Here is a 14606-nt window from a genome sequence, read left to right on the forward strand (position 1 = left end):
TTGGAAAATCCTGGAAAGACTTATATCAGTGATTCCCAAAGTGGGCACCACCACCCCCTGGTGGGTGCTACAATGATCAGGGGAGGCAGTGATGGCCACAGGTGCATTTATCTTTCCTATTAATTGTTATTAAAATTTAAAAACAATTATTTTCCAGGGGTGCTAAGTAATATTTTTTCTGGAAAGGGGGCAGTAGGCCAAAAAAGTTTGGGAACCACTGACTTATATGAAGGAGTGAAATGAGCAGAACTAGGAGAACATTGTACACAGTGCATTATGTACACAGTGACAGGAATACTGTACAATGAACAACTGGGAATGACAGCTATTCTCAGCAATACAATGATCCAAAACAATCCCGACAGACTCATGATAAAAAATGCCATTTGCTTCCAGAGAAGGAAGCAATGGAGTCTGAATCCAGACCAAAGCAAACTTTTCACTTTCTTTCTTATTTTTTTTTTGGTTCAAATTTTCTTCCACAAAAGGTTTAATATGGAAAAATGTTTTACATGATCACACATGCAAAATCTATATGAGATTACTCACCATCTCAAGGGGTTAGAGGAGGGAGGGAGAGAATTAGAGACAAATCTTTTTAAAATATTGGTAACTTTTTACATGTAACTGGGGGAAAATTAAATAAAAAAATTTAAAAGTCTTAAAAAAACAACACTCATACATTTAGAAGAGATCAGAAAATTTGATAGCAAAAGCTTTCCAGGTTTATGCGGCCCTTAAAACATGAAGGCAGCTAGCCATGAAATGGTTACTCAAAGGAGAATGAAGATGTCCAGTTTCTAGCTCAAATTGTGTTCATTTTACAGAGACCAAGCACCAAGCTGAATCATCCCAGTAATCAAGGCCCCATTCCCCAAAGTCAGGACATTGTTCCATTTTCGTACCTCTCCATAACTATGCCTGTCACCTGAGGAGTAACTGATGTATGGGGAGTAGGAGATCATATCTGGGCGGTCGATGTTATAGATGGCTTTGCTTTTAGGAAGGGCAGCCAAGTCCCTGTAGTCAAGAATTTCATCTCCAAGCTTAGCCTAAGAAAGAGGAAACACCAAAGATAAGAGGAGAATTGTTAGATCCAAACCAAAAGTGGATAGATAAGAGTCAAAGGACCAACAGTCACCCCTAGATTCAGAGCAGTGATTCAGTAAAGCAGCAAGGGTAGAATGCAAAGCATACTGGAATCGAGAGTCCAAAGAGCTGGAATTGAGAATGATTTCTGCAGCTTGTTACCTATATGTGTGTCCCTGAGCAAATCACTGCTCCAATTTTCAGCTTCCTTATTGATAAAATGAGTATGGCGAGAATCCCTGTACCTATATTTTAAAAGCACTTCATTGAACTTAAGGTTATTTAATTATATATTTGAAGGTCATCTTAGCCCAGCCTACCCATTTAAACATACAGTAAAACTGAAGCCCAGAAATATTAAGTGATTTGCAGAAGGCAATACAGGGACTGACTAGTCAAGAATTAGAACCAAGGAATTCTGACTTTAAAAAAAATCTTACTTTTCTGTCTTAGTGAGAACCCTAAGACAGAAAGACAAATGAAGCTAGCCAAAGGGGGTTAAGTAACTTGCTCAGGGTCACATGGCTAGGAAGGGTCTGAGGCCACATTTGAACCCAGGTCCTGTTATTATATACCTTCTATGCCTTTTAGCTGACCTGAACTTCTGACTTTTTTAAAAAATGTATTTATTTATTTAGAACATTTTTTCATGGTTACAAGATTCATGTTCTTTCCCTCCCCTCTTCCCTCCTCCCTCCCAGAGCTGCAAGCAATTCCACTGGGCTATAAATATATTGTTGTTCAAAACCTATTTCCATGTTATTCATATTTGCAGTAGAGTGATCTTTTAATGCCAAAACCCCAATCATATCCCCATCAAAACATGTGATTGATCATATGTTTTTCATGTGTGTTTCTACTCCCACAGTTCTTTCTCTGAATGTGGATAGCTTCTTTCTCATAATGAACTTCTGAGTTTAAATAACATGCTCTAGGGCAGCTGGGTAGCTCAGTGGAGTGAGAGTCAGGCCTAGAGACAGGAGGTCCTAGGTTCAAACCCGGCCTCAGCCACTTCCCAGCTGTGTGACCCTGGGCAAGTCACTTGACCCCCATTGCCCACCCTTACCACTCTTCCACCTATGAGACAATACACCGAAGTACAAAGGTTAAAAAAAAAAATAACATGCTCTTGCCATTTCCCCAAGTGTCTTTTTGGGACTGTCAGCAAACTGTAGTATGTTTCAAGGGGAACAGTTCCTAAAATGAGACAAGCTTTCCCCATAGGATTCTGGGGTGTTGTGGGGCAAGGAGAAGGATCATAAATTCCTATAGTAGCAAAGCAAAAATAACAATAACACTAACAGCTTCTATATTTTTGGCTTAAAAAAGGAAAAAAACCCTTCATTTGTGGGACATCACCTGCTGAGGTGGGTCAGGAAAAAACAATGTAGAGTAACAGAGACATAGTCCAAATTCCTTGTTTTATGGGTAACATGGAACTCAAGGAAAAGAGTTGGAATTTGAACCTAAGTTCTCTGACTCAAAGCCATTCTTTTTTAATGCTGAATCACACTCTATGCCCATTGTATATAAAAAGGTGGGGGTGTAGGGACTGGAAGAATGCATGCTTTTTCTTTTTAACATGAAAAACTATGTGTTCTTTACATTTGGATAGCAAGATGAATGGCACCGACTCTTTAGCAGTTGTCCTTCATAGAGGGACTTTTAGATTTATTTCCATTTAATGCAGCATGCATCACTTGGTTACCACAGCAACTAGCTGGGCCATACTAATAAAATGAAGGCCATTTAGAGAGGCTTCTTCTCCCTCTTCCTTTCCTTTTATGAGTTTCTTCTCCTAATATGTAAGTGTCAAGGAAAGAACAACATTTTGGCTATCAAAAGCTGAGTTTCTCATCCTGACTCTGATATTCGATTAGTTGGATGGCCTCACATGGAAGTTAAAAGTCCTCTCTCTTTTATTTGAGCTAGTTCTAACAAGATACAACTATGATTCAGTAGGCAGAAGTATTGATAATGTTTAATAGCCAATGCACAAGGTGTTAGAAAACTGATCACTCAGTTATTGTTTCCACGTTCCTTTGATTGTTTACAGATAGTTGAAGAGGAATGGGACATCTCTTTTCCTGAATTTAGGGAATTGTACCATTTCTCTCTCCCTCCCAACTTAGAAAGTCTAATCTTTTATCCAACTAGAAATGAGATTACTTAATGTACTGTTTTCCTTTAATTAACTGGCCTTATTTTTATGTATAAAAATTTGTCTCTCCCTATATTTAGGGTCTAAGCTGAGAAAAGGGTTTGGTCCCAATTTGATGGGCACTTGGCATGCATTGCTTAATAAATTGATATATTCAGAAGATCAAACTTTTGTTTCCTCTGTCATTTCAGCTTTTGCTTATTACACATAAAACTTTAAGTTTATAAAGTACTTTCTTCAAAATGAAGTCATGGTTAAAAAGCCCTCTTTTTTTTAGTTAGTAAGATCTGAGTTCAAGCTCAGGATTCATGGAAGGTTAGAGCTAGAAGCAATCTTAGACCATGGAATATAGACTTTTAGGTAACTTTAAATACGTAGAATATTAGCATTCAGAGGTAATTTGCCTTTCCTTCCATTTTTCAAATACTGAAACTGGCTAAGACAGATTAAGCCACTTGTACAGGGTCATGTGGCCAATCACTGGCAGGACTAGCACATAGTTCTCCTGGTTCTCATTTAGAGCCTTTTCTACCAAAGAAATCATACTGTGTTATGGGCGTATGGTGCTTCTGGATTGGGCCTGATAGAGAGATGGCCCAAGGTCCTCAAGTGGTATAAGGACCTGAGCTGAGTAAGGATGGGAAGCCTAAATGAACACCAAAGTTTGAGGTGGTGAACACAAGGTCCCCAAATATTTGTAGCTCAGCTGGGCACCAGTTCCCACCTACAGTGCCCAAGACTAAGTGACTATGTGAGAAGCTGTGAACTGAATTACACAGCTTCTTTGGCTACCTGTCTTAGGGCTGAGTTGGTAGATAAATGTTAGGGTAGATTGGATAATTGTTGATGATAAAGATAGATGTTGATGATGAATGGATAATGTGGTTGACTGCTACTTAGCTAAAGTATTCCTTTCCCCTAGATGTCAGAATATTAAACTGATTTTTAGAATAAAATTAGCCTTCACCTAAATGAGCTTTAAGAATTTAATTATAATAACTCAGGGGAAGGATCAAGGTTGAGGAATGAGGTCTTGAGAATCTATGATAGACTATAGACGATAGAGATGATCAATCGATAATCAGGTTGTGTTGGTTGGCTGGAGAGATGCCTCTCCCTCTCTGGGGCAGCAACTGTCTTTTGCCCCTTGGCTGATGGCATCTGGGTAAGGTTCCGAATTCCAAACTGTTGGTTGTCACTCAACTTTCTCTCCATTTTCTTGTCAGAAAATGATATTACAACTGCCTTATACCTCTTTTATGTTTCCTTTTCTATTTTTTATTTTTTAGGAATATTTCTTGAGGCAATAAATAAGAAACCACCAATTTTACTCACCAACTATAAGCTAGAAGGATCTGATCATTCTCTTCACTCTCCCAACTCATAACCTCCTCTAACCCTGTCTGCCTTTTCTCATCCTCGATGAGGATGTTGTTATACTCACATAAATCACACGACTTGGAGATCCTGATGTATTTGAGGCAGGCACAGAAATGATGCTCTCTGAGGAAGTTCTTGTTTCCTAGAGGGGAAAAATAGGAAGAGGAAAATTGAAGACAAATAATGATCTCCACATGGAGAAAATTCACATACTACTTTTTCTGTGTAGCTCTTAGAGAAAGCCAACAAACACTTACTGGTTCTCCATGTACCAGTTGGCCAGACATCCAATCACATTAACTAAACTTTTACTACATATAGAGAAAGAAACAAATTATTATGTAGGTCACTTTGGGAAAGTTATTTCCACTTTTGGGGCTGTTTCTTGATTTTATAAAGTGGGAATATCGAATTAAATGATCTATATGGCCTCATATCTCTGTTTTCTATTCTTTAACATCCTGTCTTTTCTGAAACATCAAGTCTTAAAGAGTTGAAAGAAACCACAGAAGTCATATAGTTGACTTTCCTATCTGAATTATATGCTTAAATCTGGGCTCTGCTTGAATACATGCATTTTTAACAAATTGATAAGCTTAATAAGCCCATTTCATTTTGGGATAACCTTAATTATTAAAAACTATTTTTATATATTGGGTTAAATATTTCCCTTTGCAACTTTTACCCATTGGTCTTTGGGGTTTTTTTCTGTGTCTAAGAAGAGAAAACTCACATGCATGATAGTTCCTTTTCTATGTAGTAATCCTTCAACTATTTGAAATCAGCAATCTTATTTCCCCAATATCTTCTCTTCTTCAAGATTAGCATCTTCCATTCCTTCAAGTTCTCATTTTAAGACATTGTTTTGGAGAACTCTACCATCTTGGTCATCCTCCACTGGACACACTCCTTTTTTTCAATTCATTGCCTTAAATCAGTGATTCCCAAAGGGGGCGCTACTGCCCCCTGGTGGGTGCTGCAGTGATCCAGATGGCCACAGCTGCATTTGTCTTTCCTATTAATTGCTATTAAAATTTAAAAAAATTAATTTCCAGGGGGCTAAGTAATATTTTTTCTGGAAAGGGGGCGGTAGGCCAAAAAAGTTTGGGAACTACTGCCTTAAATAAATCTTTGAGAACTAGATATACAATGATGGGGCAGCTGACAGCAGAGTGGATAGAGTTACCAAGCCTGGAATCAAGAGGACTTGGGTTCAAATTTGACCTTGGACATTTCCAACTGTGTGACCCTGGGCAAGTCACTTAATCCTGATTGCCTAGCCCTTGACACTCTTCTGTCTTAAAACTGATACTAAGACAGAAAGTAAGGTTTTTTTTTTCTTAACAACTAGGTATAATATTGCAGCTATTTTCTGAAATCACAAAGAACATGAAAAATATACCTACCTCATTCTGGACTTCTATTGATAAAGTTTAAGGCTGTATAAGTTTTCTTGTTTTACTTATTTTAGCTTGTATTTTACTAAAATTCTTAAAACTGTTTAAAAAGCCAGAAATAGAAAAATTATATTTTCTGATTCTTCTACATTTGAGTGCATTTATCTGATGGTTCATACAATATATTTTCTAAGTGAGAATAGATTAGAAAGAATTACCAATGACTACTTATCCAACTCTACTATGCTGTTTCAATTATATAAGTTAATAACATCACAGCAGATACTATCAATCCTTCAAGTCTCACTTTGAAAGAGGTCTAGAATCATGAGGACTCCCTAAAATTAACTGATTCTTTTGCAGTTTCTGGTTACTAGATATTCTACCTGTGCAAAGCTATTCTTGGCACCCAGCATAGTGTTTAGAATCTAGCAAACACCTAATAATTGATTGACAGGGCATTGCAATCACATTATCTCACCCACAAAGATCTTAGAGTCAAAGATGCAGATGGACCTTTGCTTCTAATGCTATAATAAGTTGGGTAAGATTTAAGGGGTGTAAAAGGAATTCTGGCAGAAATGTGTCCCCCCAAAGTTATTCCCAACCTGCCGGGAATATTGACTGCCACACAACTCTTGGCCTCCAGCCAAACACCTTACTGCCTCAGTATTCAATTTGTTTCTGCTTATACAGGAGCAATGTTTTATCATTAAAGAGCCCTTGATGAGAAATCCAAAGATCTGGTTTCAAAACCCAACTCTGACACTACCCAAATGATTTGGCCTTCACTTCTTTGAGTGTTTATTGTCTTATTTATAAAATGGAGATAATACTGTTTGTCCTTTATCTCACGTGCTATATAGTAGCTATATAAACTATAATCCTAGTAGAGATATCGTTGTTTTCTGTCCTTTAATATGCTATCTTTTATGAATTGGCAAAACCTACAAGAGTTGAAAGGAACCACAGAAGTCACATAGTTGACTTCCCTACATGAATTATGTGCTGAAATCCAGGCTCGTCTTAATTATTACAAATTATTTTTCATATATTGAGCCCAGTTGGGAAAACTAAGACTTTGTGTTAAACTATGCTTTAAATTCCTTAACTGGCTCCCTATTTCACCCTCAAACTATCCTCTTCTTTTGTAAAAACTAATTTCCTCCCCCTCCTACTACCATATACTATGTATCTGCCTCAAAGCTAGAAAATTTGGGAAAAATGGGGTGGGGGGAGAAAAATACTAGAATTTAAGTAAAAGACCTTGGTTTGAGTACTAACACAGGTGCTTACAATCTAGGTCATCAGAAGGATATTATCTAATATTTGAGCCTTAATTTCCTTATTTGCAAAGTAGAGATAATACTTGCACTACTTACCTATCTCACTGCATTGTTGTTAATGTTTATATTAAACATATTAATATAAATATTTATATTAACATATAAACTATGAAGTGTTGAAGAAATGTGTGTTATTATCCTTATTGTTGACTCTCCTTTATATCTGCTGGTACAGAAAAGTGGAAATAATTTGACTTGCCACCAGTGAGAACACTCAGTGGTTATTATCCCTTCTAGAAGAGCTCCCATCTGTTAAAAATGCTATCCAGCTGCAATAGAGCTATAGCCCAGTTCCTTGTGACACTCATATTATATATATCCTTGGGTTTGCTAGAAGGTTTTTGGAAGGTGGATGACATGAAATTGATACACACATGAATGGATAATCCACTATTCAAATAACAAAAAGCTGATTGTGTCTGAATTGAAACCATTCCTCCAATATGCTGGGCAACATGTACTGAGCTGAGATCACAACATTGCCAAACTGCCACCTGAAACTTATGCCACAACACAGAAAGTTTTATACACAAATCTTTAAGGCATTTGGGGGTAATGATAGGGAAAACCCAATTGCAAATTTGGCTCTACATCTATAAAGGAAAAAAAAATAGTAGAAGGAAGTGATATTACATTAAAGATCAGTGCAGTGATATTTCTGGGATTTTTACATAATGAACCCATATGGTAGCTGTGATGGAGAAATCTCTCATTGATGAGGATGCCAGTTGTTACCCAGCATCCATCAAGCTGATATGGAAACTGATCCATCCTGGTTTAGGGAGCTCATGAATCTCTAATGGTGACAACAATGCTATTTTAAAACAATAGTTCATAATCCCTACTTTCTTCTTTCTCTTCTCTTGTTTTGCTTTCTTCTCTCTTCTTTTCTCCACTCTCTCCCTCTTCTCACTTCTTTTCTCCTCATCCCTCTCTTCTCTCTCTTCCTTTCTCTTACCCTTTCCTACTTTCTCCTTTTCTCTCCTTTCCTATTCTCTCCCTCCTCTTTGGTTTAGTTATTAAAATTTGAAAAGGGAATACATTGCCAGACAGATTTATGTATAAAACATTACACATTAATGAGCTCAAAAGTCAGTTTTAGTTTAGACTCTGGTTTATTGTGATGTAATATCAATACAGAATTGGGCACTGAGGTGATCAGTGTATTATCAGAGAGAAGACTCAAACTTTTTTTGACCCAGATATTGACCCAGATACATATGAAACTTCAAAATTTTATGTGCAGTGCCAACCACTACATAAAGTTGTCACCATCCAATGAATTTGCTTCCTGCCTAGGAATCAGTAGAAGGCAGAGAGAGCTGTTTATGGTTGTGGTTCACATAGACTAACCAGGACAGGGTAATTAAACACTTTAGAATAGCCTTTCTCCTTAGTTAGTCCAGGAAATGCTATAATCATCAATTGCCATCTATTCCCTTCTGGTCAAATCCTAAAGGCTCAACTAGTTGACCATTACTGTATAACTCCAAAATACTTAGAGGCACAGATAAGCAACTAGATAACAAAACTAACAACTGCTAACCAGCTCCTTTATTTCCTTAGCTATCCCAGTGGCACTGGATTCCTCTGCTTTCCTATAATTTCAGTGCTGACATAGCTAGCTGCTGTCTCTAACCATGGTGCTGATGATGTTTAAAATAAACTGACAACACTCTTCTATGTCCTGCTCTGATTTTCATGACTATGTCCTTTAAGTATATGGGCATACTTTGCCTCCAGATGTTTTGCTGGAGTCTGTATTTTTCTAACCAGGGAATAATAATGAAGATGGTTGAAAAACTTATGGAACTTTAAGATTTCCAAAGCACTTTATCAATGCATCATCAGTTCCTCAAAATCATCCAATGAGGCAGTTGCTACATGTACTACTGTCCTTTTACAGTGGAAGAAATTAAACTCAGAGAGAGTGAAGGCCTTGCCCATGATCTTATGGCTAATAATAAGAATACATTTCTGAGGCAGAATTTCAAACCTAGGTATTTCCTGATGGAAAATCTAGTTTGCCTTTTCACTATGTCATTATCTTTTTGGGGAAACAAAGTCTTTGTATTTTTTAGCTTGTCCTTGTCTCTGTACTTTTAGACTGAATGACTAAGGCCCATCTCATCCCATTAGGTTCTGGATCCCAGGTCCTGAAAGCCACTAGATGTCACCTAGTAGTGTGCAAGGCTCAACAACTGCACTTTCCACCAGTACCTATATCTAGTCCATATCCCTACCCCCTCATCCTTTGTTTAGAATTGAAGGAATAGGAAAATGGTAGAGGTTTAAGGTCTAAACCAAAGTTCTCAAAATTGCCATTAACATTTTTTCCTGGTGAAATCAGGTTATAATGAATAATAGCAACCATAAGAGGCATACCATAATAATAATAACCATAAGAGGTAGCTAGGTGGTGCGAAAGGGAATTCTTTATTCTCTTTGTCTATTTTGAGTCAATCAATCTAAGAAACCCTTACTTAACCCCCTACTTCACACTTAGTTATCAAGTAAGAGAATTCACAAGTCACTTATTTGGAGAGCTTTTAACCCAATCAATTAGAAACTTGTGAATCCTATGACAAGAGTTGACACCTTCAGAGAATGAGAAGTGGATCCCATAGACACTGACCCCCTGGGTAGTGCTAGGCAGTTTGGAAGCTGTGATTGGCCCCCGTGAAGAGGGGAAGAGACAAGAAGTGATTATAAAAAGTCCTGAACTTCTTCAACTAGGAGTTGTATTTAGAAGTCATTTTCAGTTTGAATCTTTGGCTTGGAATTTTGGTTGGTGACCTGCCTCTTGGAGGTGACTTGGGACTCGTACCTTGGCTTCAACTTGGGACCTTGGCTCTTGGATTATTTTTTGGGTGAGTAAGTATCTGCTTTCCTTTCATGGTTTCTGAAGAGAGATTAGTTCCAGAGAGTCCTTCCTCTCTTGGAGGAGGCCTTGTGGGTGGAATACCTGGTCCTCTGGTTGAGGGTTAACAAGTCCTGCTGGGTTGAGCTGAGCATCGGAGCAATATTTAGTGTGACAGGCTAGACATCTTCCCTACCCTCTTTTCACATTTTTCTACTTTCACTCTTTCCAATTTTTTTGTAAATAAAAACTATTAAAAGTCATTTTGACTTGAGCTATGATATTTTAAATCAGCAACCACCATATTATTTTAGAATTCTTACATATTTAGTCAAACCCCTAAATTTAATTCCTTACAATGGTACAGTAGATAGAGCACAGGCCTAGAATCAGAAGGATCTGAGTTTAAATCTAGCTTTATACACTTATTAGCTGTGGATTCCTGGGCAAGTCACTTAACTCTGTCTTAGTTTACTCATTTGTAAAACAAGCAGGATAAGAAAATGGCAAACCACTCTAGCTTTTTTGGGTCACAAAGAGTCAGAGATGGCTGCAAAGTGAGGCAATGGGATATACTACTAAGGTATGGTGTTCTTATTTATTATTAGCACTTGGAAAGGAAATGACATACTGAGAAAATTACCAGTGTCTGTCATCAAATGTTCCACCTCAAGATTTGACATTCACCACCAACTTGCCTACAAAGTAAAGAAAGTTTTTGGCCCCAGCAATTCCCAAAACCATCAACTATACTCTAGAGATGTTGCAATATTTAAAAAAAAATTAAGGAAGTTGGGATTAAGTGACTTGCTAAGAGATCTGAATTGAACTCAGGTCCTCCTCACTTCAGGCATGGTGCTGTATCCATTTGTAATACATAGCTGCACTGATTGCAATCTTTCTAGTGGAAGAAACTATAACATTAATGAAGTCATGGATCCTTGAACTATATATGCATATGTACAAGTTTATATAGATCTATCTCTATTGAGAAATAGATATGTACATATGATAGCTCATCTTTTCAAAGATCTGTAATTCAAGTGATGTTATTTTGGCTCTTCTGCCAAAGCAAACTGTAACTCCTCCAACCCTGAGTAGACAGTTTTAGTAGTTTCTGTGACCAAAAAGATTTATCTGAGAGCCAATCTTCTTGTGATGAGTCTTTCTTCATTTAGTCAGGCTGCTCCCTTTCTGACAGATATCCAGTTCATGATTATGTCCACACTGAAAGCTTTCCAAGCTTGGTAGTAATTTCTAGAACCTGTATGCTGCCGGCTTAAGATTTTTCTCTTCATAAGAATGTATAGAACAAATGACATGAAATCCTTTCTTTTACCTGCAACCTTTCCACTATATAAATCTCAAAACTTCAGAGGACTCATGGGATACTTGAAGAAATTGGACTCCATAAAGGATGAAGGTTGAAAAAGACAGCAAAGATGGACACTTGGCAGCTCTGATTATGTTTCTTGGAGGATCCATGGCATAACTGGCTTCCATGAACAGAATTCTGAAAAGTCAGTTCTTCTTTGCCAGCCTCTGACATTGGTTCTGAATACCATCACATGAAATTTGAATTCAGATTTTAACTTTGATTTCTTTGTGTTTTATTCATGTGTGCACACTCACATGCACACATACATGCATATTTTCTTTCACATGATCAATGTGGAAACAGATTTTGCATAATCACAAATGCATAACCCAGACCAAATTTGCTTACCCTAAGGGAGGAGGGATGGGAAGGGGGCAGGAACCTGCAACTCAAAGTTTTAGAAAAGGAATTTAAAAAATTGTTCTTGCATGTAATTGTGAAGAAATAAAATGCTATTCTGAATGCCATCAGATGGGTAAAAGTCCTCATTATTTTTTTAAAAATTCATTTAAAGAACATCTGCTTATGGCAGATTTCTACCCTTAATACTACTTTCTGCCTCCAAATGAAGCCTGTCTACAAAGGTCATGCAGTGTCTTATCAAGAATAAATGGCTAGTTTCCTGCCAGCTGGTATTACTGGGGATTTTATGAATCCAGACATCTTTCTTTGATTGCATTATAGAATTTGGTTTAGAACAGAAAAAGCAGCTTCTCTAGTTGCTCATGATGACTCAACATTTTCCACTAAAGGAAGCATCAGGTTTGGGAAAAAAGGCTTCTAGCATGCTGCATGTCTTCCTAAGAAGGACAGGCTCCAAAAATTGTTCCTGGAGGTGCATACTAATGGATAGTCTTCAAGAATCCTTGTAAAAAGAACAGTCCATAATAGATGATGACAATGACAGTAACCACTGCAACCACTATTACTTCTACTACTACTACTACTACTACTACTACTACTACTACTACTACTACTACTACTACTACTACCACCACCACCACTACCACTACTACCACCACCACCATCCATCAAAGTCACCATCACTACTACTATCTGTCATTTGTATAGTATATCAAGGTCAAGAAAAGAATTTATAGCTTTTATCTCATTTGATCCTTACAAACCTGGGAGATAGGTACTTTTTATTATCCTTTTTTATTTTTCATAGATGAAGAAACAGATTGAGAGAGGTTAAGTTACCTTGTCCAATTTGTGTCCTTGATGCCCTTTCCTTTGACTGATGAATTCCTAGCCTAGAAAATGCCTGATACCTAGTAAAGGCTTAATAAACATTCTCTGATTCATCAGTGGAACAGATTAGGTATATAATATACAGGAGTAAATGAACAGGACGAGCTAGTGTTTTATAAACTCCAAATCTTTGTTATTGGAGCAGGAACTAACTGTTTGAGAAAAACTGTATGGAAAATTGCGGAAACTATGCATGGACTAACATCTCACATGATCTGCCAAGATAAGCTCAAAATGGTTGCATGATTTGGACATAAAGGGTTATATGATCAAATTCACAGAATAGGAAAGACATTACTTCTCAGATCTATAGATAGCAGAAGAATTTGTGGCCAAATAAGAGATAGAAAGGTTCCCAGGAGGTAAAAAGGATAATTTTGATGATGTAAAATTTAAACCATTTTGTACAAAGAAAACCAAGGCGGCTAAAATGAGAGGAAAAGCAATATAATCTATTTCATATTACATACCATCTTAGGAAAGGGGGAAGAATAGGAGAGAGGCAAGGAGAGAACATGTATCATAAAATTTCAGAAAACAATTAATGGGAGCAGCTAGGTGGCTCAATGGATAGAGAATCAGGTCTAGAGATGGAAAGTCCTGGGTTCAAATGTGACCTCAAATACTTCCTAGATATGTGACTCTAGGCAAGTCACTTACCCCCCATTGAGTTGTCCTTACTACTCTTCTGCCTTAAAAATTGGTTCTAAGACAGAAGGTAAGGGTTTTAAAGGAAAAAAAAACCAATTATTGAAAATGTCACCACGGTAATGTGAAAAAATTTAATGAAATAAATAAATTAAGGGAATGGTTTTAGAAAAACTTAGAAGACCTGTGTGAACTAATGCATAATGAAGTGAGCAGAACCAGGAGAACAATCTATATAATAATAGTAGTATCATAAAAATAATCAATTTGAGGGGGCAGCTGGGTAGCTCAGTGGAGTGAGAGTCAGGCCTAGAGACAGGAGGTCCTAGGTTCAAACCCGGCCTCAGCCACTTCCCAGCTGTGTGACCCTGGGCAAGTCACTTGACCCCCATTGCCCACCCTTACCAATCTTCCACCTATGAGACAATACACCGAAGTACAAGGGTTAAAAAAAAAAAAGATTTAAAAAAAAATAATCAATTTGAAAGGTTTGATGATTCTAGTTAACACAGTGATCCACCACAATTCCAAAGATCTCTTGATAAAACATCTTTCTTTGTTCTTTTTTATTGTTGTTATTTTTGAACATGGCTAAAGTGGACGTGTGTTTTTTATATCTATACAAATCCATAGTTGGCTTTGTTGTCCTTATCTTCTCATTAGGTAGGAGAAGGGCAGGGGAGAGAGAGAATTTAGAACATTTTTTAAAAGTCTCTGTGCCTTAAAAATAAAAAATGTGAAAAAACATTCTTTTTCTCTGTCTCTTTGTCTCTTTTCTCTGTCTTTCCAGATATCCCCTATATCTCCCCTTTCTCTTCTCTTTCTGACTACCTACTGTAGGTCACAACCTACAAATGTGTGTCTATGGGTAAGTCACTCTCTTCTCTCTCAGTCTCAGCTTTCTCTCTCAGCCTCAGTTTCCTTATCTGTAAAATGACAAACTTGGATTCAACAGTATTTAAGATTCCTTCCAGCTCTAAATATATGCTGTGATCCATTTGGCCCAACCATATCCGAAAAAGAAATTTCTACTACAATTTTTCAACAAGTTGTTATGATGCTCACGAAAGGGAATACCCCACTCTTAGTTCAA

At 37.3% G+C, this 14606-nt stretch overlaps 1 protein-coding gene across 1 annotated transcript in view; it reads right to left on the reverse strand.

Moving 5' to 3' along the window:
* ABLIM2 (actin binding LIM protein family member 2) overlaps nucleotides 1-14606 on the reverse strand; it is a 242968-nt gene that overhangs the window by 81434 nt on the left and 146928 nt on the right. The window contains exons 9-10 of the mRNA XM_044681548.1: nucleotides 4695-4772; nucleotides 906-1052 (exon numbers count right to left, since the gene is read on the reverse strand). Coding sequence (XP_044537483.1) covers nucleotides 906-1052; nucleotides 4695-4772 — 225 coding nt within the window. The remainder of the gene's footprint in view (nucleotides 1-905; nucleotides 1053-4694; nucleotides 4773-14606) is intronic.

The sequence above is a fragment of the Gracilinanus agilis genome, chromosome 6 (assembly GCF_016433145.1).
Source record: "Gracilinanus agilis isolate LMUSP501 chromosome 6, AgileGrace, whole genome shotgun sequence".
NCBI lineage: Eukaryota > Metazoa > Chordata > Mammalia > Didelphimorphia > Didelphidae > Gracilinanus > Gracilinanus agilis.